The following is a 27,258-nucleotide window of genomic DNA, read 5'->3' on the forward strand; positions in this document are numbered from 1 at the left end:
GCATATACAGTCCCTCCCCTTAGGGCAAATGATTAACTTATTTTAGTACCACTCTACCCTTATCTTTCAACGTCCAGATGTCACATGTGGTTTACTCCAAAAGGCCATGGGTACTTTTCCATATGATGCCTCTCTCCCTTATCTCATTATATTGGTGGCAGACCCTTTACATACATACACGTACATACATTAAGGCATGGCTACTCACCACATTGGCTATATTCCTTATTTGAGCTGCATCTGGATTACAAAATGTCAATCATGTTTACTATATTTTACCTTTTAGCACTTCCCAACATTTGCCTTAATGATACATACAATATTACCATACTTCCTGAAAAATGTTCATAAACTACAAGGCTACTTCCTGAAAAAAGTTCATAAACTACCAGGCTACTTCCTGGAAAATGTTCATAAACTACAAGGCTACTTCCTGGAAAATGTTCATAAACTACAAGGCTACTTCCTGGAAAATGTTAATAAACTACAAGGCTACTTCCTGAAAAAAGTTCATAAACTACAAGGCTACTTCCTGAAAAATGATGTGTCACTTTCAAAGGGTATAGAATTGTCTGATTAGTCCTCATGAATACAAAACAATTACAAAACAATTAACTCGGAAATCCAAGTAGGAAACTCTGGCATATTTCTACAGCGCTGACTTTCCGACCTGAAGATCACTGACGTCATGATTTGACTTAGTTTATTTTTCCCCAGTTGAAGGCCACAGAAGTCCTCACGAAATCACAAAAAAATAAAACAATTATCTAGCTCCTGTGTGTATTCCACACATAAACCTTTTGCTTTTGTGGAACACTTCCTGTATCATTTTCATTGACACGATGAGGCCAATCTTTAGCTGTCTAGTGAAGTAAGACTGTATCTGGGGAGGGGTAGTTTCTGGTGGGGTTATGGGGTCGATGTAGAAGAACACGGGCATTTGTAGCTCAGTTGGTAGAGCAGGGCGCTTGCAACGCCAGGGTTGTAGGTTCGTTTCCCACGGGGGGCCAGTATGAAAATGTATGCACTCACTAACTGTAAGTCGCTCTGGATAAGAGCGTCTGCTAAATGACTAAAATGTAAATGTATTGAAATCAACATCTTTTGGGCCCCTCGTAGCTCAGTTGGTAGAGCATGGCGCTTGCAACGCCAGGGTTGTGGGTTTGATTCCCACGGGGGGCCAGTATGAAAAATAATTATAATAATGTATGCACTCACTAACTGTAAGTCGCTCTGGATACGAGTGTCTGCTAAATGACAAAAAAATAAAATAAAAAATGTCCACTTTGTCTTAAGGGTTCAACTGCTGCAGAAACTACCCCTCCCCGGATACAGTCCGACTTCGCTACACAGCTAAAGAGTGGTCTCGTCGTGTCATCCATTTTAAACACTGTTTACTTTTCTCCTCAGAGCTGCTGAGGTCCAATATATACAGCCGGTGTTCAATCCATATATTGGATCTAATGCTGAGACACATTTCATCACTACAGGAAGTGTTCCACAAAAGCAACAGGTAAATGTGTGGAGCACACACATGACTGCTGTAGTATCAGTCATCCCTGAATGACAGAATGCAGAGATTATAGAGTGGTGAGGAGGAGGAGTCTACCGTGTCTGGAAGCGACTTCACCTTTAATTCTCTGGATTCAGATTCACTTAAGCATCATTTTAAGCTTTGTTTCACTTGACAGTTAGAGATGATTTCGGGATTGTATGTCGATTCGATCTCCTTTAATATTTGGCATCTGATGTATTCGTTTCGCCACCAGCTTCTGATAACAGGGCATAGAAACTACAATCTGTGTCCTGAATTAGCCTAGTGCGCATGTGCGCCCAGCTATATCCTGTCCCGAGCTTGTTTTCCACGGTTTTCCCACGCTAAACTAGCTGCCTAGCTGAACTATGCTAGTTTTTGTCCTCAAAGCCAAACTTCATAAATACTGGACCCCCAACATCAAAACTCCTTTGCTAGCTATACAATCATGTAACTTAAGACATTTGCTGGAAATAAACTAGAAAAGTATTTATTGTTTTGTTGAATAGTCATGACTAGTTCAAGCTATCTGTCGTTTCGTGAGAAAAGGGTGGCGAAGGATTCCAAAAAAAGTATTATGTGTGGAATATACACAGATGATGACTTTGCTTTAATATCAGTCATCCCTGAATTACAGAACGCAAAGATAATGTATAAAAATAATAATATACAGAGAAGAGAGATTATGAAGTTTATTTTGTGAAAATGTTGTCCATGATTATAGAGTGGTGAGGAGGAGGAGTCTACTGTGTCTGGAAGTGACTTCACCATTCATTTTCTGGATTCAGGATCACTTAAACGTTGTTTAAAGCTTTGTTTTACTTGACAGTTACAGATGAATTATAATGTACAGAGAAGAGAGGTTCTGAAGTTTATTTTGTGAAAATGTTGTCCATGTATAGTTCAGTTATCATCAAGTGACTTTAAGACTACAGTGTTCTTAAATCAAATAAATTAAGATTGATGAGATATCTAATTATTTTATTTTCATGATTTCGTGAGGATTTATGGTGCTTTCAACTGGGAACTTGAGAAAAAAACTTGGTCAAATCATGACGTCAGTGATCTTCAGGTCGGAAAGTGGGAGCTGTAGAAAGATGCCAGAGTTTCCGACTTGGAATTCGAGTTGGATGACCGTTCAAATCGGAGCTCGTTTTTTCCCCCATAGTTCCCAGTGGTCTTGAATGCACTGAAGTTGGAGATTTCCGAGTTCCCAGTTGTTTTGAACGCAGCATAATCAGACTATTCTATAGCCTATGAAAGAGACATTTTCCAGGAATGAGGAGCTATAGGAGGACAGGCTCATTGTAATGGCTAGAATGGAATAAATGGAACGGTATCAAACCTATGGAAACAACATGTTTGATGCGGTTCCATTTATCCCATTCCAGACATTACAATGAGCCCGTCCTCCTATGGCTCCTCCCACTAGCCTCCTCTGGTTTACATCATATTGGTTAAACCCAGAACTAAAATCTCACGTAATTTGGTCAGATGCTCGATCACCAGTTATATTTACGTAGTGTGTCCACAATAGATTCATGTGTGCATAATCTGTGACAAAATTCAAATACAGAAATCCGGTCCATCTCCAAAGCGTTCCCTTTCAATTGCTACCATGCTTATGCGTATGCTTCTCGTATATTTTTCATTCAGAAATATTTACATTTGGGCCTGTCCATATAAGCCAATTCCCCTGAGTGTATAGGGTTAAAACTATAATTTAGACGTTTAGCTGGTCAGTCCTTACATCCATAGCTCAGTATGAATTTGAGTGGTTATATTTCTCCAGCCTCATCCCTCAGCTGATGTGAACGCTTTGTCGGGGTGACCACTTTGAAGTTGTTGGAATCCCAGATTGCTCCATTATTTAAAGTACAATATTTTTATGGTATGAAAAAGCTGTTTGCTGAGTAATAAGTCCACAGTCACAAAGGAAGTGTATGTAGGTCTACATGTTTTTAATCAATGCTCAACATTTCACCATGAAAATCATATTTTATGCAACACAGGAAAATGATAAGACTTGGTCTTGTTTATTCAGCAACTTCTTTGCCCTGTAAGAAGAAAGAAAGAATATAATGGATCAGTAATAATAATGAACATGATAAATATATGGATAGACTTGGATAGAATATAATGGATCAGTAATAATAATGAACATGATAAATATATGGAAAGACTTGGACAGAATATAATGGATCAGTAATAATAATGAACATGATAAATAGATGGATAGACTTGGATAGAATATAATGGATCAAGCATTTATTGCTCAGCTTGGATTTTCAATGTTGAAGTACCAACTGAATTAATGTTATTAGATTATTTTGCCCTACCTGAAATGTGCTTCTTAGAGGTCTTAAATACAGTTGAATGAGTGTAAAAGGTCAGTATTGACCAGGTGAAGGTTTTGCAGCAGTTCTGTACCTTTCCAGTGTCACGGGTCTTGGCTCTGAGCTTGTTGACCTGAGTCTCAGCGATGTCAGCACGCTCCTCAGCCTCCTCCAGCTCATGCTGAACCTTCCTGAACTTAGACATATGGCTATTGGCTGCTTCCTCCTGGGTGAAGAAAAGAGATGGAGAGCGGAACATCAGCATTTAAAGTTTAATGCTTCAGGTAGCAAATAAATGTTTTTAAAGGTATTTTCAACATAACAAACATATTGACAGATACAGGATAGCAATGTATATAGGGAGATGGATGATACAGCAGAGAAAGTGAGTGGCGGAACAGGGGATCAAACCGCTGCCTCCAGCACTATCACTAGACCAGCCCCCAGTACAGCAATGTGAAGTAGCAACACTTACTTCAATTAAACTGTATGGACATTAAGTTTTTTAGGGGGATTTATTTTTTTCGAATTTATGCTTTCAGAGTATTTGACTAAGTCTGTGACTCACCGCTTCCTCAGCCTGCCTCTTGTAGGCCTTCACTTTCAACTGCAGCTTATCTACCAGGTCCTGAAGTCTGCTAACGTTCTTCTTATCCTCCTCAGTCTGTGGGAGAAGATCAAAGAATCAATGTCAGTATAGTTCTATACACAAACCTGTCTGTGTTAGTGTCAAGTGAGTGAAGAAGGCACTTTCTCTTACCTGGTAAGTGAGCTCCTTGACTCTGCGCTCATACTTGCGGACTCCCTTGACTGCGTCTACACCTCTTCTCTGCTCGGCCTCCACCTCAGTCTCGAGCTCACGCACCTTTGTGAAATAAATAAATGTAGGCATTTGTTTGAGGTGGTGAAATCAGACATAACACATCTTTATAAAACAGAGGTATAGTCTTCTACCCAGTCAAGGAGGCACAATTGTTGTCTGTCCCTATGTACTTTTACAAGTGGTTCCCAAAGTGCAATTTCCAATTTCAATTTGTTCATGAATATTGCTAGCAACAACAGATTAAACTACCAGGGATCTGTGGAACAAGTTTAAAGGGTCCAAAACAATACAGTGGAATAGTATTCATCCACTATTTATGTTCTTAACCCTTAGATGCACAACATGGGTGCGGGCGCCTCACAGGGATATTGGTATGCACAGTACCCTATCCATGGGTGTGGGCGCCTCACAGGGATATTGGTATGCACAGTACTCTATCCATGGGTGCGGGCGCCTCACAGGGATATTGGTATGCACAGTACTCTATCCATGGGTGTGGGCGCCTCACAGGGATATTGGTATGCACAGTACTCTATCCATGGGTGTGGGCGCCTCACAGGGATATTGGTATGCACAGTACTCTATCCATGGGTGCGGGCGCCTCACAGGGATATTGGTATGCACAGTACTCTATCCATGGGTGTGGGCGCCTCACAGGGATATTGGTATGCACAGTACTCTATCCATGGGTGGGGCGCCTCACAGGGATATTGGTATGCACAGTACTCTATCCATGGGTGGGGCGCCTCACAGGGATATTGGTATGCACAGTACTCTATCCATGGGTGTGGGCGCCTCACAGGGATATTGGTATGCACAGTACTCTATCCATGGGTGCGGGCGCCTCACAGGGATATTGGTATGCGCAGTATTCCGACAACGATCAATTGTTTCAACTAAATTCTTCTTGTATTTTATAATATATATGACTTTTTTTAATCAATTGTGGCATGTATTTAGCGGCGTATGATACTGTGCCAGTATGACCACTAGAGGCCACCACTCGCCTGTATTCATGTTGTGAGCAGGGTTTGCCATTTTGCAGTTCTCCCACAAAATTGGGCTACTTTGAAAACGATGTCGTTTTTTTTTTGGGTTACTTCTAAATTACACCACGGCCGCCATGGGATTTTTTTTGAAAAAAAATATAGATGTAAACATATGTTTCCCATGCCAATAAAGCCCTTTGAATTTAATTTAATTGAGTGGTGGGGAGGTGGAGGGCCAGAGGAGTGTGTGTGTGTGCGTGTGTGTGTGTGTGTGTGTGTGTGTGTGTGTTGACTGACGAGTCACGTGAGCAGTGTTGCTAACTCCTCAGTAAGGAAATTAGCTATTGGCTGTCCTAAAAGTCACTAGAAGTCACTAAATGATGTCATCACCTAATTTCAAAGCACAGTAAAACGACTTTAGACGCTCTAGAGCGCATTAGATAAATGAGCTCGGAGGTGGTTTAAACATCATTCTAATGTCGACTTTGCTTATATCAAGCAAAAGCTTTTACGCATGTGCAGTTCTTGGGTCTCGAGGGTTGCGCGAGTGGACATTTTAAATAGAAGTTATGAAAGTCCCTCGCGTGCTTCTGTTATGGGGAAAAATCCACAATGAAATTGACATTAAAGGTGGCCATTAAGTAGCCTATTAATTTATATGCCTATGTAGGCTACTGTAGCCTACCATTTGATACAATAAATATGTTGAAATTACGATAACACTGGAGTCATTGCAAATCAATTTGTGCCACTTGTGTAGCCTACCTGCTGCTTGCAAACAGATGTAATAAATAGCCTTTAATTTCTGCTTATTGTTGTTGTAGCCTTGTGTTCGAATGAAATTATTAATGACAATGTTTAGTTACTGAAATGGTAAGTTATAAATTGTGATCATGGTCACAGTTCTATAGCTGGTGTTAGAATGCATTAGATTGAAGGTAACAATCAGTCAGATTAGGCTACAGGTAAAAACAAAACAAAAAAATCACTGGCTGTTGTTGACAAGCATAGGCCTATTCAGTTCATATCCATATTATTAATATATGATTCAGTGATTTAAATTACGACCCCATCCTCAGTAGCCCGTTCCAGCAGGCTTTTGGGCAACAGAAGCACTTCTTACCTCGAAATCGCCTCGCTATTCATGTTAAATAAATTAGTCTGTTAATTTGAACTAAGCAAGCTGCTAAATCGTTGCCTAGGCTACAGTAGCCTATCAGGGGCTATAGGCTACCTGCATCTAGCTAACCAAACCATGGCAAAGTTGAATTACAATCATAAACCCAGAGTTTAATCAGTAGACCTAGCCTATACCTATTGAAATGACAAGTCAATCTCCCAAATAGGCCATTTATAACGCATTGTAGTCACAACATCTGGCACATAATAACTGGACAATTGCCAGATAATAGCCTAACATTAGTTTTTTTTAAGTTCGTCCAAGTGTTTCTTGCACAGAGATTTCTAGATCCTCTGTCCAACTTTCATCCCTAAAACTCTACTGTTGGATTTATCTATAGTTATGCACATAAGGGATTTATTGACAATCATAGCAGTCAAACAAGCATAACATCCATTGATGGAAAATGATCTGGCGAGACCTGGCAACCCTGGCTGTGAGATTACTTCAATTATGGGCTCGCTAGGTTGAGAGAAGTTTGCCAAGTGAGTCAACAGCAAGACAAAAGCACCAACATTAATTACATTTTTATATATTAATTTTGAAGGTAAGCGAGAGGAGAAGCATCATATTCGAGACGGTAACGTTTCCGGAGTATGTACATATGTTTGTTAAGATGTTATGTTGTGTTTTCATGTTTTTATGAAGTTATGAAAATCCTCTAGCCTACAAGCTAATTTAGCCGTTAGCCTGCTAGCTGGTAGCCCCGCAAAGCAACTCTAGCTTCCCTAGTAACGGCCCTTTTGCAGCAGAGTGAATGAGACATGTAGCTAGTGATCTAGAGAGAGAAAGAAATTAAATAAATGTAACTAGATGTAAATAAAAATTACTATGAGATGAATTGGATGAATGTGTGTTTATGTATCATGAATTTGTATTATTATTATTATTAGTATTATTATTATTATTATTATTATTATCATTATTAATATTACTGAATCTATGACTGAAATGGCAGTTTAGAAGAACTGTACAAGCCTAAACAAACAACTAGATAAACCCATTCTTATATCTTGACTTTATTTGAAAGCTCCAATTCTCCTTAACTCCACTACATAAGTGTAACATATTCCCAATGTTTTTGTTTTCAACATAATTGCACTGTAATTTAAGCTTTAAAATGGCAAAATGTGTAGAATTGCAGGAAATTAGCTTTAAAACTGCAAAATATTCCCTCTGATGCCAAGAGAGGGGACTTTCAAATGTTATTTCCCAGGGGCCAAGACTTGATTAGTAAAACTGCATGGATGTATTTTTATCGCACTCTAAAGTAAGAGTTGTGTTCTGATATTATGAGGGGGTCCCTGATGAATTCGCTATCACAAAAGGGGTCCCCGATGCAAAGAAGTTTGGGAACCCCTGATCTATGTGGGTTATTGAGAGAAAAAGTAATTAAACAATGCTCCTGTGTATTTTTATGATCAAATACCTTTCTGTCAATCTGTCTTTCAATCCACCCTAATCCACCCTGCTGTTAACTCACCCTGGACTCCAGTTTCTGGAGCTGCTTCTTGCCTCCCTTCATGGCCAGATTCTCAGCCTCATCCAGGCGGTGCTGCAGGTCCTTGACTGTGACCTCCAGGTTCTTCTTCATCCTCTCCAGGTGAGAGCTGGTGTCCTGCTCCTTCTTCAGCTCCTCAGCCATCATGGCCGCCTGGCAAGTAGTTTGTTTAATTTATGGTTCAATTTGCACCAATCATAACATCCCTGTGAGATCTTTGTTGTTCTTAACCAGCCCAGCTACCATTGGCCCTTAGGGACAAATCAAGTTGATGTAATTCAAGGACTCACATCAGTGATGGCCTTCTTGGCCTTCTCCTCTGCATTCCTGGCCTCCTGGACGATGTCGTCCACCTCTCCCTGCACCTGCACCAGATCAGTCTCTAGCTTCTTCTTGGTGTTCAGAAGGCTGGTGTTCTGAAGGAGATAAAAATATGATTTGTTTGGCTCTCAAGAGAACTTACAAGGATGAAATTCTGAAAATCTAAAAGCAAGCATTGTCGAATTCCAGGTGTGTTTAAACGGTATGTTTTGTTGAGTTTCATTAGAAATGGCTTTTGACCCATACCTGGGAGTGCAGCAGGCCAACACGCTCGCTGGCGTCTACCAGCTCAGTCTCAGCCACTTTGCGGCCTCTCTCTGTCTGCTCCAGAGCAACTCTCAGCTCCTCGATTTCAGCCACCATCAGACCGTTTCTGCGCTCCACCATGGCTGCCTGCTCCTTCATGTCCTCTGCGGCGCGGACGGCATCATCAAGGTGTAATTGGGCATCCTGGGGTCCACAATGACATATGTTCGTTAGGACTTGTGGAAGTAGGGGTGATAAGATGGGTGATGGAATTGTTCATTGGTAAGAATTTCCCCAATATCCCTACCTTTCTACAGTACATAGTCCACTCTATTCAATTCCTCTGTTCTATTATTTTCTACAGATTTACAAACAAATCCCTCTCCATGTTCAGATTTTTAAGCTTGATGTCCCAATCCCTTTACCTTGAGCTGTCCCTGGACGTTCCTCAGCTGTTTCTGGGCCTCAGCAGCCTGCCTGTTGGAGTGGCTCAGCTGGATCTCCATCTCGTTCAGGTCTCCCTCCATCTTCTTCTTCACCCTCAGGGCGTCATTCCTGCTCCTGACCTCAGAGTCCAGGGTGCTCTGCATGGAGTCAACCACCCTCTGGCTGTTCCTCTTGATCTGCTCCATCTCCTCATCCTTCTCAGCAATCTTCCTGTCCACCTCACCCTTGATCTGGTTGAGCTCCAGCTGCACACGCAGAATCTTGGATTCCTCGTGCTCCAGTGTGCCCTGGACAAACAGAAGCAGTCAGGCCAATTGTGTTCAGTACATTTGGATGTAGGAATTAAATATATATGACTACAATAAACACCAATACAGGGAGCATTTCACTGTAGCTGGCATTGCTAGTGTAACACTGCTTTTCCCATCAAACAGCTGTAGTTTGTACCTCAGCCTCCTCCAGAGCGGTCTGGATCTCAGACTTCTCTGTCTCCACGGTCTTCTTGGCCTTCTCCAGCTCATGGATGCTCTTGCCAGTCTCTCCGATCTGCTCAGTCAGGTCAGAGATCTCCTCTGCACACACACACACACACAAACAGGAGCAGTTTAGACTTGGGAGATTTTCAATGAGTATCGCCAATGCACTGAATTTGACATTAAATCATATTAACAGTTAATTAATTAACAGCACTTCACACGGTCTTTCAAATCTAATCGCCTTCCACTTCTTTGGGATATTCAAAGGAATACCGACTACAAGTATGAAAAATAATTTTAAAAAGTATGCACTCACTAACTGGAAGTCGCTCTGGATAAGAGCGGCTGCTAAATGACTAAAAATGTAAATGTAAATGTAAGTAAAAAAAATACATAATAAATATACCTGTAACTATTTAGCACTGATTAATTGGAACACACAATTGGTTTGTTGAGCTCATTTAAGCCTTGAACTTCATAGACAAGTGCATCCAATCATGAGAAAAGGTATTTAAGGTGGCCAATTGCAAGTTGTTGTTCTATTTGACTCTCATCTGAAGAGTGACAACATGGGGGCCTCAAAACAACTCTCAAATGACCTAAAAACAAAGTTTGTTCAACATTATGGTTTAGGGGAAGGCTACAAAAAGCTATCGCAGAGATGTAAGCTGTCTGTGTCCACTGTGAGGAACATAGTAAGGAAATGGAAGACCACAGGCACAGTTCTTGTTAACGCCAGAAGTGGCAGGCCAAGTAAACTATCGGAGAGGCAAAGGCGAAGGATGGTGAGAATGGTCAAAAACAGCCCACAGACCACCTCCAAAGACGTACAACATCATCTTGCTGCAAATGGTGTCACTGTGCATCGTTCAACAAAATAGCGCACTTTGCATAAGGAGAAGCTGTACGGGAGAGTGATGTGGAAGAAGCCTTTTCTGCACACACGCCACAAACAGAGTCGCTTGAGGTATGCAAACGCACATTTGGACAAGCCAGCTTAATTTTGGAATAAGATGTTGTGGACTGATGAAACAAAGATTGAGTTATTTGATCATAACAAGGGGCGTTATGCATGGCGGCAAAAGAACACAGCGTTCCAAGAAAAACACTTGCTACCCACAGTACAATTTGGTGGGGGTTCCACCATGCTGTGGGGCTGTGTGGCCAGTGCCGGTACTGGGAATATTGTTAAAGTTGAGGGTTGCATGGATTCCACTCAATATCAGAAGATTCTTGGGAATAATATTGAAGAATCAGTCACAAAGTTGAAGTTACGCCGGGGCTGGATATTTCAACAAGACAATGACCCAAAACACTGCTCAAAATCTACCCGGGCATTTATGCAGAGGAACAAGTACAATGTTCTGGAATGGCCATCCCAGTCCCCAGACCTATTTAGTAGAGCCTCCTTTTACTAAAATAACAGCCTCTAGACACTTCCTATAGCCTCTAATGAGTGTCTGGATTCTGGATGAAGGTATGTTGGACCATTCCTCCTTACAAAACATCTCCACTTCAGTTAGGTTTGATGGTAGCCGAGCATGGACAGCCCGCTTCAAATCATCCCACAGATTCTCTATCAGTGAGAATCTGTGGGATGATTTGAAGCGGGCTGTCCATGCTCGGCTACCATCAAACCTAACTGAAGTGGAGATGTTTTGTAAGGAGGAATGGTCCAACATACCTTCATCCAGAATCCAGACACTCATTAGAGGCTATAGGAAGTGTCTAGAGGCTGTTATTTTAGTAAAAGGAGGCTCTACTAAATATTGATGTGATTTTTCTGTTGGAGTGCCCAAATGTATACACCTGTCTAATTTCGTTTTGATGCATATTGCACATTTTCTGTTAATCCAATAAACCTAATTTCACTACTGAAATATTACTGTGTCCATCAGTTATTTGATAGATCAAATTGAAATTGCTGATCCAAACACCCAATTATTTATAAATGGAAATCATGGAAATTGTCAGGGGTGCCAAAACTTTTTCATACGACTGTATATACTGTACATGAAAATTCTGAAATGATGTAATATTAATGTTGATGATTACAGTTCCCTCCATTTTCAAAACACTAGTCAAACATTAGCCACATAGAATTGCTGTCAAACGCTCACGTTGCAGGTTCTTGTTCTCTCTCTTTAGAGTCTCCAGATGATCCAGAGCCTCCTCGTAGGAGTTCTTCATCTTGAAGAGTTCAGTGCTCATAGAGCGAGCCTCCTTCTGAGCTCCTTCCAGCTCAGCCTGACCCTCCTCATACTTCTGCTTCCACTCTGCCAGAACCTAGGGAAATACATGGGATTTTCATTAGAAGTCATTGATGAAGAGTTTTTAAATTAGAAATATGCTACAATTGTACAAATGATCAAAAATATAGGTTTATTCTTTTTCACCTTGTCAAAGTTCCTCTGCTTCTTATCGAGGTTGGCGGCCAATGCGTTGGCTCTCTCAACATCAATCATGAGGTCCTCCACCTCTCCCTGCAGCCTCTGCTTGGTCTTCTCCAGGGAGGCGCACTTGGAGTTGGTCGCCTCGATGGTCTCCTCAGCCTCCTGCAGACGTTGGGCCAGCTTCTTCCTGTTGGACAACAGAGGGTGGTTTTTCAGTTTGAAACATATGTTACAATATATATTGACATAACATTTTCTCAGAGCCCCCTACCCTCCGCACCATCCACACCCTATATCTGAGTTGCTGTTGCGTGCGACTCACTTGGCCTCCTCCAGTTCCTCTGTGCGCTGGATGGCATCAGTTTCATACTTAGTCCTCCACTGAGCCACCTCACTGTTGGCCTTGGACATACCGCGTTGCAGCTCTGCCTTGGCCTCCTGCTCCTCCTCAAACTGCTCCCTCAGGAGGTCACAGTCATGGCGGGCAGACTGGACACCGTGGGCCAGTGCGTTTTTAGCCTGTGAGAGAGAAAGAGACAAAGAGAGATTAGAGAGATAGTTAAACAAAATACGGTAAGTCTCTGAGGGTGGCGTAGTCACCGTCTATGTGAAGATATGGCTCTAAACTCTCCATTTTGGGTCCCTTACCTTGACCTCCTCCTCAATAGCCCTCTTCAGCTCCTCCACCTGCTGGGTGAAGGCCTGTTTTCCTCTGGTCAGCTGAGACACCAGGGCTTCCTTCTCCTCCAGCTGGCGGCCAAACTCACCTGCAGGGATAGAGGGATATCTAGTTAATAGGGTCTCTGTTCTCTAAGATTGAAAATGTATTTGGAGCTATCATAGGGCATTGTTAGGTGGAGAATAGTACAGTAGAAATTATGTGGATACAGCCCCCAACATATGTTATTGTGTTCTACTGAAGGAAAGCATTGAATTGTTGTTCATTGTTGATGGTACCATTTTCTGTCAGGAGTCTGGCCCTCTGTCCGCTGATGTCGTTGACCTGGCGAACATTCTCATCATTCTTAGTCTTCAGCTCGCTCAGCTGGTCCTCAAGAGTACGGCACATCTTCTCCAGATTGCCCTGTTAGTGAAACATTTACCATAATTTATTTATATTTGGGACTCCTGTCAACTTCAGTTCAGTTGAATGGTAATGTAGTTGACCCTCCTCAACACTGCTTGACCAAAACATCACTACTCACCTTAGCCTTGGCGACGGCCTCCATGTTGCTAGAGAGGTCATCAATCTCCATCTTGTATTCGCTCTTCTCCTTCTCCAGCTTCTGCTTGACGCGCTGCAGGTTGTCGATCTGCTCCCCGAGCTCAGCCACACTGTCAGCCTGCTTCTTGCGCAGAGCGGCAGCTGTGGCCTCATGCTGCAGGGTGGACTCTTCAAGATCACGACGCAGCTTCTGGAACTCAGCCTCACGCTTCTTGTTCATCTCAATCTGAGCAGCAGTGGCGCCTCCGGCCTCCTCCAGCCTCTCGCTGATCTCCTCAAGTTCCCTGGAGAGATCGGCCCTCTGCTTCTCAACCTTAGCCCTGGCAGCACGCTCAGCCTCAATTTCCTCCTCCAGCTCCTCAATACGGGCCTAGAACAGGGGGCAGGAGCAGGGAGGATGAACACTACAATACAGTTGAAACAGTTGAATCTCACAAAATAATAATAGTATGTATATTTTGCATAAATGTCTTAATACAAGGACAGTTACACTAATATATTGAGTTGACAGTGTCCCATGCAGGAAGCAAACCCACAATGGTAAGAAGCACCAGCAAGAAACACCATCTTCCAGCCTACTCAGCCATCAGAAGCCACCGGGAAACATGTATGCTAACAGAACAATTTTTACCGGAAATGATTCAGATGTGTGCTTTTCTGTACTGGCGCGTATATCCTGTACTGTACCTGGAGTTCCTTGATCTTCTTCTGCAGCTGAGCTCCCAGAGACTGCTCATCCTCAACCTTGCTGAGGAGCTGAGTGGTCTCAAACTCCTTCCTAAAAAACACAAACACGTTGATTGCAGAGTTGGTTTAGGTTTGTTAGTGTAAAGGGAGTATAATACCATTCACATTGCTTTTAAGAATGACATGCAAATGCTAATTCATAATTAATCAAGAACAACCATTATAGCAGCTGATACTGTAGTCATTTGTTTGTGTTTACTTCTTGATTTTCTCATCAGCCTGCTGCTTGTCATTCTCCAGGTCCATTATGGACTCCTGGGCCAGTTTCAGATCTCCCTCCAGCTTTCTCTTGGATCTCTCTAGGTCCATACGGAGCTTCTTCTCTTGCTCCAGAGAACCCTCAAGCTATAAGATAAAAACACATATATTGTTCAAATCTAAACAACAGAAGATAATATCATCTTACATTCTATCATGGTTAAAATGTCGAACTCCACTCACGTCATCCACTTGCTGTTCCAGCTTGGTCTTGGCCTTGGTCAGAGTGTTGACTTTGTCCTCCTCTGCCTGCAGGTCGTCCAGTGTCTGCTGGTGGGCCTCTTGGAGGGCTTTCTTCTCCTTGGTCAGCTTGGCAACACTCTCATCCATAGATGCCATCTCCTCTGTCAGGTTTTTAACCTGAAAATTGTCATAATTATTAACATAATTATACTTCACCATAAAGGGGAGATTTAGTTTGTTATATATTGCATTCATTTCAATTAGACATGTGTCAACAAGTACTGTACTATAGATTCAACACTAGATGGCAGTGTACACCATGCCAGTGTACTGAATGGAAGTCATAAATGAGGGGGAACAGAACATGCAATGAATGTGGGGAGTACCCCGCAACTGAAATTTAACTATTTTGTGTCTTATTTTTTCCAGCACCAAAAATACAACTTGAATTCCCTTTCTGTTAAGCTATGTTTTGAGTTGATTATTGTTTGGATTATTGTTTGGTTAGACTGTCTATGGTAAGACACTAGACCTTGTTTTCAGTGGCATGCTTCTCCTTCTCCACTTTGGCCAGGGTGAGCTCCAGGTCATCAATGTCCTTCTTCAGCTCAGAGCACTCATCCTCCAGCTTCCTCTTCTTGGCAGTCAACTCAGCATTGATCTCCTCCTCATCCTCCAGCCTCTCGGTCGTCTCTTTGAGTTTGGCCTCCAGCTGGATCTTGCTCTTGATGAGCCCCTCGCACCTTTCCTCAGCATCGTTCAGACTCTCTCCTTCCTAGTTTCAGAGCAGGATAAAAAAATCATAGGCCTGACTTTGTGTATCAAAATATACACTTTAGTCAAGGAGATCAGAGCAAATCAGTAGAAATTCATTAAATATATAACATGGGCAATAAAAATGTGTGAGTTAGCCACATACTTCACAGTGTGTTCATACATATGTATTCATGTGTGTGTAAATGTGCCCATATGAGGGTTGTTTTTCACTCACAGATGCGGCTTGGAGTGCCAGGTCATTCTTCTCCTGCGTCAGGGACACCAACTTCTCCTCCATTTGCTTCTTCGTCGCCAGAGCCTTGGCCAGGTCTGTCTTCATCTTCTCATAGTTCTCCTTCATGTTGGCCAGCTCCTTCTCAGTCTCAGCGCTCTGCAGCAGGGGCTTGATCTTGAAGTACAACTTCATCCATGGCCAGGTTTTCACATTCATGAATGAACGGACGTTGTACTGGATGGCGTAAATGGATTCTCTGGTCGACAGAAAGGATAGGGTGGCATGGTGAGTGACATGCTTAAAGCTACATTCTGGGATTCAAAGAACAACAAAACAGAACACCCCCGCCACTGTTTGTTTACAGCTGAGGAATGGGGCTAGGGAAGTGTAACCCCTCTTAAATTCACAGACAGCGGTCTAGATGCAACGACTGACGGTCATGCTAAGCTCATGATTCATTTTATATTCTTCAAGAATGAATGGTTAAATACCACAAATGTAAATGACAATTGAACAGCCAAACCCCAAACTGAAGCTATAAAAATCTTTAGTTGCTACATCAATCTTTTGACTTTATAAATGAATTAACCCAAAAGCTTTAATAGAGCATTATAAGATGTACTTTCTCATTCTGAACAACTCACAGCATATACAGCATGTTATCATAATGCATTAGATACAGGTGGTTGACAGAAAGCTTTGCCAAGATGTCCATTATTCCTCACCTCCTCTCCATCATCTTGCTAAACTCTCTCCTCATGAGGAATCCACGGCTGAGAGCCTGGACCATGCCGACCAGAGAGGCCAGCTTCTCATCTCTCATCTCCTCCAGGACACCCAGAAGACCGGCTTTGAAGAACACCTGAAACAAATTTTTAACATGATCGATGGAACCACAGATGGTGACAGATACACAGAGTTGAATCAAAAGAGGGGAACAACACCATTATATTGATTTGAACAACATACACTTTGCAATGCTTACAAACAAACCATGTGATAGGTTGTTTTATAAGTTGTATGTTATTGTACAGTTGTACAGTGCCTTCAGAAAGTATTCACAGCCCTCAACTTTTTCCAACCTGAATTTAAAATTACATTGAGATTTTGTGTCACTGGCCTACACACAATACCCCATAATGTCAAAGTGGAATTATGTTTTTAGACACATTTTTACTAATTAATGAATGTGAAATGAAAAGCTGAAATGTCTTCAGTCAATAAGTATTCAACCCCTTTGTTATGGCAAGCCTAAATAAGTTCAGGAGTAAAAATGTGCTTAACAAGTCATATAATAAGTTGCATGGACTCACTCTGTGTGCAATAATAGTGTTTAACATGATTTTTGAATGCCTAGCTCATCTCTGTACCCCACACATACAATTATCTGTAAGGTCCCTTATTCGAGCAGTGAATTTCAAACAGATTCAACCACAGGGAGGTTTTTCAATGCCTCGCTAAGAAAGGCACCTATAGGTAGATGGGTAAAATAAATAAATCAGACATTGACTATCCCTTTGAGTAGGGTAAAGTTCTTGATTACACTTTGGATGGTGTATCAATACACCCAGTCACTACAAAGATACAGGCGTCCTTCCTAACTCAGTTGCCGGAGAGGAAGGAAACCGCTCAGGGATTTCACCATGAGGTCAATGGTGACTTTAAAACAGTTACAGAATTTAATGGCTGTGATAGCAGAAAACTGAGGATGGATCAACAAAATTGTAGTTATTCCACAACACTAACGTAAATGACAGAGTGAAAAAAATGAAAGCCTATATAGATGTATATTCCACAACATGCATCCTGTTTGCAATAAGGCAATAAAGTAAAACTGCAAAAAAATGTGGCAAAGAAATTAACTTTATGTTCTGAATAGAACGCGTTATGTTTGGGGCTAATCCAACACAAGGATGTTGGATGTTGGTGGCTGCATCATGTTATGGGTATGCTTTTCATTGGCAAAAACTGGGGAGTTTTTTTACGATAAAAAGAAACGGAGTAGAGCTAAGCGCAGGCAAATATCCTAGAGGAAAACCTGGTTCAGTCTGCTTTCCAACAGACACTGGGAGACAAATGCACCTTTCAGCAGGACAATGACCCAAAGCACAAGGCCAAATCTACACTGGAGTTGTTACCAAGACGACATTGAATGTTCCTGAGTGGCCAAGTTACAGTTTTGACTTGAAAATGGCTGTCTAACAATAATGAACAACCAGCTTGACAGAGCTTGAAGAATTTTTTTAAGAACATTTTTCAAATATTGTACAATCCAGGTGTGGAAAGCTCTTAGAGACTTACCCAGAAAGGCTCACAGCTGTAATCGCTGCCAAAAGTCATTCTAACATGTATTGGCTCAGGGGGCTGAATATTTATGTAATCAAGATATATTAGTGTTTTATTTTTCATAATTGTTTTTATAAATGTTAGAATTTTTCTTCCAATTTGACATTATAATAGTTTGTGTAGATCATTGACAATAAATCACAATTACATCCATATAAATCTCAACTTTTCACACAACAAAATGTGGAAAAAGTCAAGGGGTGTGAATACTTTCTGATGGCACTGTAGATAAATAATAATGGATACAGATACCTGCAGCCATACCACTCTAACACAATACACATGATAATGAGTTTAGTTTCTCTTCTATACTTGTATGACTTTGAAGACAAAAACACTACAATGTTTTTCCACCTTTTCCATTAGTTAAATGAAGAAGAAATAACAAGCATGGCGCTTACAACGCCAGGGTTGTGGGGTTTGTTTCCCACGGGGGGCCAGTATGAAAATGTATGCACTCACTAACTGTAAGTCGCTCTGGATAAGAGCGTCTGCTAAATTACTAAAATGTAAATGTAAATGTATTTTGTTGTCAGCTTTTGCTGGGGGTATTTGACTGACCTTGGTGTGTCCAAACTTGTAATCCTCGTGATTCACATCAATGGAACCAAGCAGCTTCTCAGAAGCCTTCTTGTTGTCCATGAACTGGCCCTCGGGGATGACACTGGCATTCAGTACTTTGTACCTGAATGAGGAGTCATTTTAAAGTATGTCAAGTTGTAACAGGTTGGTTATATTACGTAAAAGGTAAGCCTATTCTGATGCTGGGGAATCCCTTGGAGCAGATCTTTCTCTCTGTGTGTGTGTGTGTGTGTGTGTGTGTGTGTGTGTGTGTGTGTGTGTGTGTGTGTGTGTGTGTGTACCTCTGCTTGAAGTCAGCATAGATGATTCTGCTGGGGAAGCCCTTTCTGCAGATCCTGATACCCTCCAGTACACCATTACACCTAAGCTGGTGGATAACCAGGAAGTTCTCCATCAGACCTGGTAAAACAAACCAAGTCTCTTTTAATACACATAAACAGATTAAAGAATGGGCTTGTTAAAGTGACTGATACTTTACTGATAAGATGACATATTTAACTCAATATTTATGGTACCTGGAGTCTTTGACTCGTTGGGGATCAGGCAGCGCACAAAGTGAGGATGAGTGCTCCTCAAGTTGGTCATCAGCTTATGTAAGTTCTCCTGTAAGAGGGTTACAAACCATTTTCTCAGACATCATTTATGATAATCAAGGCACCTTTTGAAGGACTGAATATACACGTTTCAAAAGCTCACCCTGAACTGGGAGGACACAGTCTGCATGGAACCACCCTTCTTCTTGCCTCCTTTCTTGGCTTTATCTGTTAAAATGGGGAAAAGTGAAAGATAACTAGAAAAGTACATTTCCTAGAGCAGGTGGAATAAATAGAATAATAATAAGAGTATGTAAGAAAATCTAGAGTGGTCTTGTCTTCAGCAAGCATACCAATTATAAACCAGAGAATCTCTGGTTAACTTCACACTTATCTAGAGGCAAATGCTGCCAATGAGATTATGTAAAATAGCACTTATTGTATGATTGAATTAACCGAGTGTATGAATAAATTAACCCGGTGAAAACACCCTGAGAAATTGTGATACATTCAAAGACTTTAAAGAAAATGTGGGTCTGAGTTGTAGCTAGTGCTTAATTAAATATTTTGACGTGTTGCCTTACCCTCTGGTGGGGCAGCGGGATACAGGGCAGCCAGAATTTTGACTCCAGACTTCCCATATAACTGACAAACTGAGTCGTTCAGGGGGTCCTTGTTCTTCTCCAGCCAGCCAGTGATGTTGTAGTCCACAGTACCGGCGTAGTGCACCAGGGAGAAGTGGGCCTCTGCCTTGCCTTTGGCAGGCTTGGGCTTCTCAAACGCCTGTGTTTTCCCAAGATGCTGGGAGTACAGCTTGTCCTTGAAGGTAGTGTCTGAAGACTTGGGGAACATGCACTCCTCTTCAAGGATGGAGAAGATGCCCAATGGCTTTATGAAAAGAGATGTATATCAAGTTAGTGATATTTACATTTAGGATCACATTTATTAGTTTAGTAAAAAATGCTATTATAGGATTATATTCATTTAGAGGCACATAATAGGAAACATATTGAGTTCTCAACAGTCAGATACGTTGTACCACTGAGATAATATGTCATACATCGATCCCTATGAGCTTTGCTGTTGTGGTCCAATATAATCCTCACAGACAGTTTACCTTCTCAATAAGCTCAATGCAGGCAGCCAAATCCATGCCGAAGTCTATGAAGGCCCAGACGATTCCCTCCTTCTTGTACTCCTCTTGCTCCAGGACGAACATGGTGTGGTTGAAAAACTGTTGCAGTTTCTCATTGGTGAAGTTGATGCACAGCTGCTCCATGCTGTTGTACTGTTGATGGAGTTTTCAAAGGGATAATTTCATCATACAATTCTGTAATCCATCTCAATCACAACTAATTGTTTTGTTCTGGTCTCATACTCACATCAAAGATCTCAAACCCGGCAATATCGAGCACACCGATATAGAACTGCCTTGGATTCTTGGTGTCCAGCATCTCGTTGATACGGATGACCATCCACAAGAACATCCTCTCATAGATAGACTTGGCCAGAGCACTGACTGAGTTATTAACCTGTAATAATAATACCTCAAATTAATACATGAGATATTGACCATGTCTAGTGATAAGGTGATAAGAGCTTGGGAAGAACAACATCACTATTCAAAAAAAGCAAAGCACTCGTCCCCCACGAACATTCCAGTGCTCAGAAAATGGTAGATGCTGTGTTTGGCCGCCTTACCTGAGCCACAGTCTGTCCCTTGGTCACATACTCGTTGCCGACCTTCACTCTGGGGTAGCACAGCGCCTTCAACATCTCAGCTGAGTTCAGGCCCAGCAGGTAGGCAATTTTATCAGCCACTGGAGAGAGAACCAACAACAACAGACTCAGGCACACAAGATCACTTGTTTCTGATGTCACACTGACAAAATAGTTTGGCTAACTTCTTTGTGAGTTAGGTTTTGATTCACCCACATCCATAATTTCTGGAGCTTGGAATTTGTTCTCTAGAAATGATCTCCTGCCTGACTTTCATGTGTCACTGTCTGTCTTACATGTTCTATTTCTATGTTTGGGACTGGGAATGGGACTAATGCTTTACATATTGTATATCTATGAGTGGGACTCACCCTCTGTGCCGTCTGGCTCGGCCTGCTCCTCACGCTGCTTCTGCTTGAATTTCATGTTGCCATGGTGCACTACAGCTCCTGTCAGCTTATAGATGCCAAGCTTCTCATCATTAGTGAAGCCCAGGATTGTAATGGCATCCTGGCATTAAAGAGGAAGTACAACAGTAATGAACTGAACTGTAGTTTGCTCAGTTACACTGCAGTTCTGTGCTGCTCCTTCCAGAATGAATGGGATGGATAGATTTGACTCTTGACCATCACACTAGTAGATGGCAGCACAAAAGGAGTTTTACAAAGTTCCACAGGGTACTTAGTGGCGCTCTCTCTTGTGGATGTCGTACATGTTTGTGCCTCAAGGCTAAGTGTGAAGTCATGAAGATTGCCTTGAGCCACATGCCTAACTAACACAAGGCATTTAGAATCAAACCAACAAATACATGTTGGATTTTCCAAGTGCAGTCAGCGTGTATGGTGGTCCTATAAATTCCATATCTAGAGTTTGGTTAACCCTTTGTTGGACTCACATCTGTGGCATCCAGCTCTTCCTTGTCGTTGATGCTGGCCACAGCGATCTGACCCTGGCTGCACATGGGGAAGTCGTAGGGGTTGGTGGTGATGAGCGCCATTTCTGTGGACAACAGAGAACAGCTTGTCAGTTAAATCTCTTAGAATTCTGCCATCCTACCTTTACAGTATCTCTCCCTCCTTTACTCAATAGATGGACTCAAGGATACATGTAGTATTTAATAAATAGCATCAAAAGTGGGGACTGAGACTTGTGGACTAGTGCATCATAGTGCATTACTTGATATATATTTCTCAAAGACCTGACCCATGTCTAGATGCCTTGTTACCTTGGATGTACTCATTGTAATAGTATTATTAGTGTAGACTATGAATAGTTTTAATAAGTTCCATGGATGGGGGTGGGAAGAATTTCCCATGAACCTCTTCTTTTCGTACCAACTATCTCAGGTTTGTGGCCTGTCATCATCTGGAAGAAGATGTGGTAGCCTCTCTCATCGGGCAGCTGGAAGGACACTCTGGACTTCTCCAGCAGGTCTGAGGGAGAAAGAGTGAGTGAGTGAGTGAGTGAGTGAGTGAGTGAGTGAGTGAGTGAGTGAGTGAGTGAGTGAGTGAGTGAGTGAGTGAATGAGAGAAAGAGTGAGAGACAAAGTGAGAGACATAGTGAGAGAGAGAGAGAGAGAGAGAGAGAGAGAGAGAGAGAGAGAGAGAGAGAGAGAGAGAGAGAGAGAGAGAGAGAGAGAGAGAGAGAAAGAGAGAGAGATTGAAATATTAGATACCATTTTATGATATGATCTCCAACAAAGAATCTGTGTGAATTTAGGAAAGCATTGAGAAACAATCAAAACCAACTCACAGGTCTCAATGTCAGCTTTAGCCAGTTTACCACCTTGGAAGTGAATCCTGATGAATTTACCCTATAGAAGTGCATGGGGGTTAGAAATAGGTCAACAAATACATCTAACATCTAACAGAGTGATCAAAATAAGATCCTACATCTGCATAACAGTAGGGAACTACTGAATTACATTTGTCCAATATAAGGTCACTTCCACAGTATGCCCTTCATACTTACAAAGCGAGACGAGTTGTCGTTCCTCACTGTCTTGGCATTACCGTAAGCCTCCAGCAGAGGGTTAGCTGCAATGATCTGATCCTCAAGAGACCCCTGATTGAGACAAACACAAATTGCTCAGAAGCTGGTAAGGTGATAAAATTAGTTTTTCTCGATTGCTTGAACACTTTTCTTGAAACATGATTCACCACTGGAATTTATTGTTCCACATAAAACCAAACTAAAATGTGTTAAAAAGCCAATCATGAGCACAACCTACCTGCATTTTGTTGGGGTCTACTTCCTTCTTGGCACCAGACACTGCAATGGTGGCAAAGTACTGGATGACACGCTTGGTGTTGACAGTCTTTCCTGCACCGGATTCTCCACTGGTTTATATGACAGGGGTTTTAGTTACATGTTTGAGTGACAAATTGGTTTCATTAAGAAATACCATTGAAAATACACTGTTGACCTGTTTTCTAACATAAGAAAATAATTAACAAATATTCCCACTCATCAACTCATTATTACACATAGCCTAATGCTCTAATCCATTCATAATGTCATATATTTCATCACACGAAGAGACCCAACATATTACAATACAAACACTTTCTCAAGTGACATTTTAGTAAACAACTTACGTAATCAGGACAGACTGGTTCTCCTTATCTGGAACCAAAAAACATATTGGTTATCATACTCAAGCAACATTATGGGGACATTATTTAATTAATAGCATCATCATGAATTTCATTTTAGAACATTATCTATCTATCTATCTATCCCTCCATCCATCCATCCATCCATCCATCCATCCATCCATCCATCCATCCATCCATCCATCCATTCATCCATCCATCAGCACTTATGTAAACTTTTATGGATTGGTCTGTCTAGCCATGTGAGAGACACTGACTCGGTCTTGACCGTTAAATCTTTACTGAAAACTAGGGCCAGTCTGTCTTATCTGGTGTCTTGTGTGGACTGAAGTATTCTCTCTCTCTCTCTCTCTCTCTCTCTCTCTCTCTCTCTCTCGCTCTCTCTCTCTCTCTCTCTCTCTCTCTCTCTCTCTCTCTGTCTACCGCACCTGCTGTCTCGACCTCTGAATGCTCGGCTATGAAAAGCCAACTGACATTTACTCCTGAGGTGCCGACCTGTTGCACCCTCCTCTACAACCACTGTGATTATTATTTGACCCTGCTGGTCATCTACAAACATTTGAACATCTTGAAGAACGATCTGGCCTTATAATCTCCACCCTGCACAGCCAGAAGAGGACTGGCCACCCGTCAGAGCCTGGTTTTTCTCTAGGATTCTTCCTTGGTTCCTGCCTTTCTAGGGAGTTTTTCCTAGCAACCGTGCTTCTACATCTGCATTGCTTGCTGTTTGGGGTTTTAGGCTGGGTTTTTGTATAAGCATTTTGTGACATCTGCTGATTTAAAAAGGGCTTTATAAATAAATGAGATTGACTGATCCAACCATCCATCTATGTGAGCTCGTACCAATCATCATGAACTGAAAGGCGTTGTCAGAGACGGAGAAGATATGGGGTGGAGCCTCCATTCTCTTCTTCCCTCTGTAGGCGTTGACAACATCTTCATCGTACACAGGGAGCCACTTGTAGGGGTTCACCGTGGCACAGAAGAGCCCAGAGTAGGTCTGGATGAAAGTGATTAAATTAAATTAGGGGATTAATAAAGTCAGATGGACTTTTATCTGGATTAATGTGAGTGTACTTTGGTATATTTACATTTTAATCATTTAGCAGACGCTCTTATCCAGAGTGACTTACAGTTAGTGAGTGCATACATTATCTTTTTAATTTTTTTCATACTGGCCCCCCGTGGGAATGGAACCCACAACCCTGGCGTTGCAAACGCCATGCTCTACATCCCTGCCGGCCATTCCCTCCCCTACCCTGGACGAATTGTGCACCGCCCCATGGGTCTCCCGGTCGCGACAGAGCCTGGATTCGAACCAGGATCTCTAGTGACACAGCTAGCACTGCGATGCAGTGCCTTAGACCACTGCACCAATCGGGAACTGATGTGGGTCTACAGTATCGATATGTTTTGGGTTCTATCATTAATTTATGTGTAGTACTGTATGTGTGAATTTATTATGTTCATGTATGTGTGTGTATGTATGTGCAGGTTTCTTACATAGATCATCCATGCTGCATAACGCTCTTTGAGGTTATACAACACAGAGGCTTCATTCAGGTAGGTCATCATGGCCATGTCCTCAATCTTGTCATACTTAGGGGGGTTCATCTCGTAGATGTCTGCATCTTTGAACTCTTTTCCTTCCTGAAACAGTCAGAAATCTAGATTACACACAGATCAAAGTGGACATGACTGAATGCTTTTTGCTCATTAAATACAAGTTGAATCATTTAAAAAATGCATATCCACATTTAATCCAACTACTTTATCACCCACTGACAAATAACTGGTGATTTTTGACTAGTCAATAACAAAAAATCAATGCCATTTTTAAATAACAGAGATAAAAATGATGTGCTTGAAGGTTGTGTTCTACTTACAACAAACATTTGTATTTTTTCATTGTTGCATTTAGTACATTTTTCAAGAATTAGTGTAATGAAATAGAGTAATTGCACAAACTTGAATTTGAATACTTTTCAGATCAGGCTTACCTCCTTAGTGCCGTCAGGTTTGGTGACTGTTACAGTACACTTCCCGTCTGCCCTGGCAGTGATCAGACCCTTAAGGTACAGCTCCGCCTTGTCTGCCACATAGCAGGAGTTCTTTGAATCAAAGGGCGTGGCTTGTGCCTCCATCCGCTCCTTCTCAGACTTGCGGAGGTATATGGCAGCCTTGCCGTAGATTTGCATCTCAGCATCCGTACTCATGGTGACGGATCACTAGGAAAGAGATGAAACAAGAAACATGATTGACTCTGTGGTACTTCCTCTCCAGTCAACAGAGTTAGATGAGCGGTATCTCTCAGAATATTCTCATCACTTTTTATGTGAAGACTCAAACCATGTCTCACCTTCTTTTTCACCTTCTACAGATGAATGTGTACTTCTTGGAGGACCCTGTGAAACATTAGGGTGTTGTGAAAACACACAAGTCTAAAGCCTTATCATTTAGCCCCCGAAGGGCTAGAAAACATTCAACTAAATCATTACAGCCATGTCAAATTTAACTACAGGTGCAACTGATAACTTTCATTTCCCTAGTGGCAACTCACTTTAATACACATTCTGTCAGGAATTCAAATAAATACCCCTAAAAACCCAGTTACGTTCTAGACCACCCTTTCAAGTGCAGGAGCACCACTTTTGACTGTAAATGAAAGTTACAGATTTGAAATAAAACACATTTAAAGTAAAACACATAATACAACAACTATATCTTTTTTAATAAAATCTTACAAGAGACATGCAGAAGTCAATTCAAACAGTGCAGTTAGCTACTGCCTCAGATGCTGAGTGCAAAGATGAGACAAATGTAAAAATCTAAGGAGGTGGAGAGGTCTTACCACAGAGGAAGAAGGTATCTGACTTATGGATGCTGGGGCCCCAGCCTCCTTATATCTGGTTGGAAGTGCTAACCAAGCAGAAGTTAATTATGGACCACTCTGGGGAAGGACATGAATTGGATGAGAGACCTCCCCCAGACTTGTGTGTCTGTCTCTCACTAGAACCTCCCACTTCCAGGAGCTACACACTCCCATTACATTACTTTTTAATGTCATATTTGTCTCCGACTTGATTTTCACTGAATTTACGTAAATTAGAGATGTCATTACTAATATTTATGACAATATCAAAAATGCTTGATTTATCAAATGTATTCCAATGTTACTACCACTGACCCTCAAATACTGTAATGGGGTGAGTCCATGTTGCCCCACTACCACTAAAATAGTTTTCATGAAATTTAATCTAGCCTTATTTAGTTCAACTTTAGTAGCATTCATCTTTAACAACATCTTCATATATACAGTACCAGTCAAAAGTTTGGACACACCTACTCATTCAAGGGTTTTTCTATATTTTTCCTATTTTCTACATTGTAGAATAATAGTGAAGACATCAAAACTATGAAATAACACATATGGAATCATCTATTAACAAAAAAAAAGTGTTAAACAAATCAAAATATATTTTAGATTTTAGATTCTTCAAAGTAGCCACCCTTTGCCTTCATGACAGCTTTGCACATTCTTGGCATTCTCTCAACCAGCTTCATGAGGTAGTCACCTGGAATGCATTTCAATTAACAGGTGTGCCTTGCTACAAGTTCATTTGTGGAATTTATTTCCTTCTTAATGCGTTTGAGCCAATCAGTTGTGTTGTGACAAGGTAGGGGAGGTATACAGAAGATAGCCCTATTTGGTAAAATACCAAGTTCATTTTAAGGCAAGAACAGCTCAAATAAGCAAAGAGAAACGACAGTCCATCATTACTTTAAGACATGAAGGTAGTTCAATCTGGAAAA

The 27,258-nt window shown here is 41.5% G+C and overlaps 1 protein-coding gene across 1 annotated transcript; it reads right to left on the minus strand.

Moving 5' to 3' along the window:
* Positions 1 to 3,474: 3,474 nt before the first annotated feature.
* Positions 3,475 to 25,673, minus strand: LOC121560201 (myosin heavy chain, fast skeletal muscle-like). The gene is made up of 39 exons (XM_045217548.1): positions 25,446 to 25,673; positions 24,949 to 25,095; positions 24,289 to 24,445; positions 23,428 to 23,455; positions 23,061 to 23,169; positions 22,802 to 22,894; positions 22,583 to 22,643; positions 22,165 to 22,263; positions 21,726 to 21,829; positions 21,202 to 21,340; positions 20,813 to 20,931; positions 20,494 to 20,643; positions 20,229 to 20,399; positions 19,696 to 19,999; positions 19,275 to 19,339; positions 19,094 to 19,181; positions 18,860 to 18,977; positions 18,558 to 18,681; positions 16,376 to 16,512; positions 15,651 to 15,906; positions 15,192 to 15,434; positions 14,660 to 14,836; positions 14,418 to 14,563; positions 14,159 to 14,249; positions 13,452 to 13,841; positions 13,204 to 13,330; positions 12,895 to 13,013; positions 12,569 to 12,765; positions 12,250 to 12,433; positions 11,974 to 12,139; positions 9,825 to 9,949; positions 9,356 to 9,664; positions 8,931 to 9,134; positions 8,654 to 8,779; positions 8,346 to 8,516; positions 4,631 to 4,735; positions 4,439 to 4,534; positions 3,965 to 4,096; positions 3,475 to 3,591 (listed from the first exon to the last, which is right to left on the minus strand). Exons 1-39 carry the CDS (start codon positions 25,659 to 25,661, stop codon positions 3,571 to 3,573), a joined length of 5,814 nt encoding a protein of 1,937 aa, XP_045073483.1. The 5' UTR covers positions 25,662 to 25,673; the 3' UTR covers positions 3,475 to 3,570.
* Between the last annotated feature and the right edge of the window lie 1,585 nt (positions 25,674 to 27,258).

Source organism: Coregonus clupeaformis, unplaced genomic scaffold (genome assembly GCF_020615455.1).
Source record: "Coregonus clupeaformis isolate EN_2021a unplaced genomic scaffold, ASM2061545v1 scaf1108, whole genome shotgun sequence".
Taxonomy (NCBI): Eukaryota; Metazoa; Chordata; class Actinopteri; order Salmoniformes; family Salmonidae; genus Coregonus; species Coregonus clupeaformis.

What these genes read in the sequence shown, in the direction of transcription:
- LOC121560201 (XM_045217548.1), bottom strand. Translation starts at nt 25,661, where the DNA reads ATGAGTACGGATGCTGAGATGCAAATCTACGGCAAGGCTGCCATATAC. An exon ending in CCACAAACCTGAGATAGTTG is followed by an intron (nt 21,830 to 22,164) that starts GTACGAAAAGAA and finishes TGTTGTCCACAG; the next exon opens with AAATGGCGCTCATCACCACC. An exon ending in AGGGACAGACTGTGGCTCAG is followed by an intron (nt 20,644 to 20,812) that starts GTAAGGCGGCCA and finishes TTATTATTACAG; the next exon opens with GTTAATAACTCAGTCAGTGC.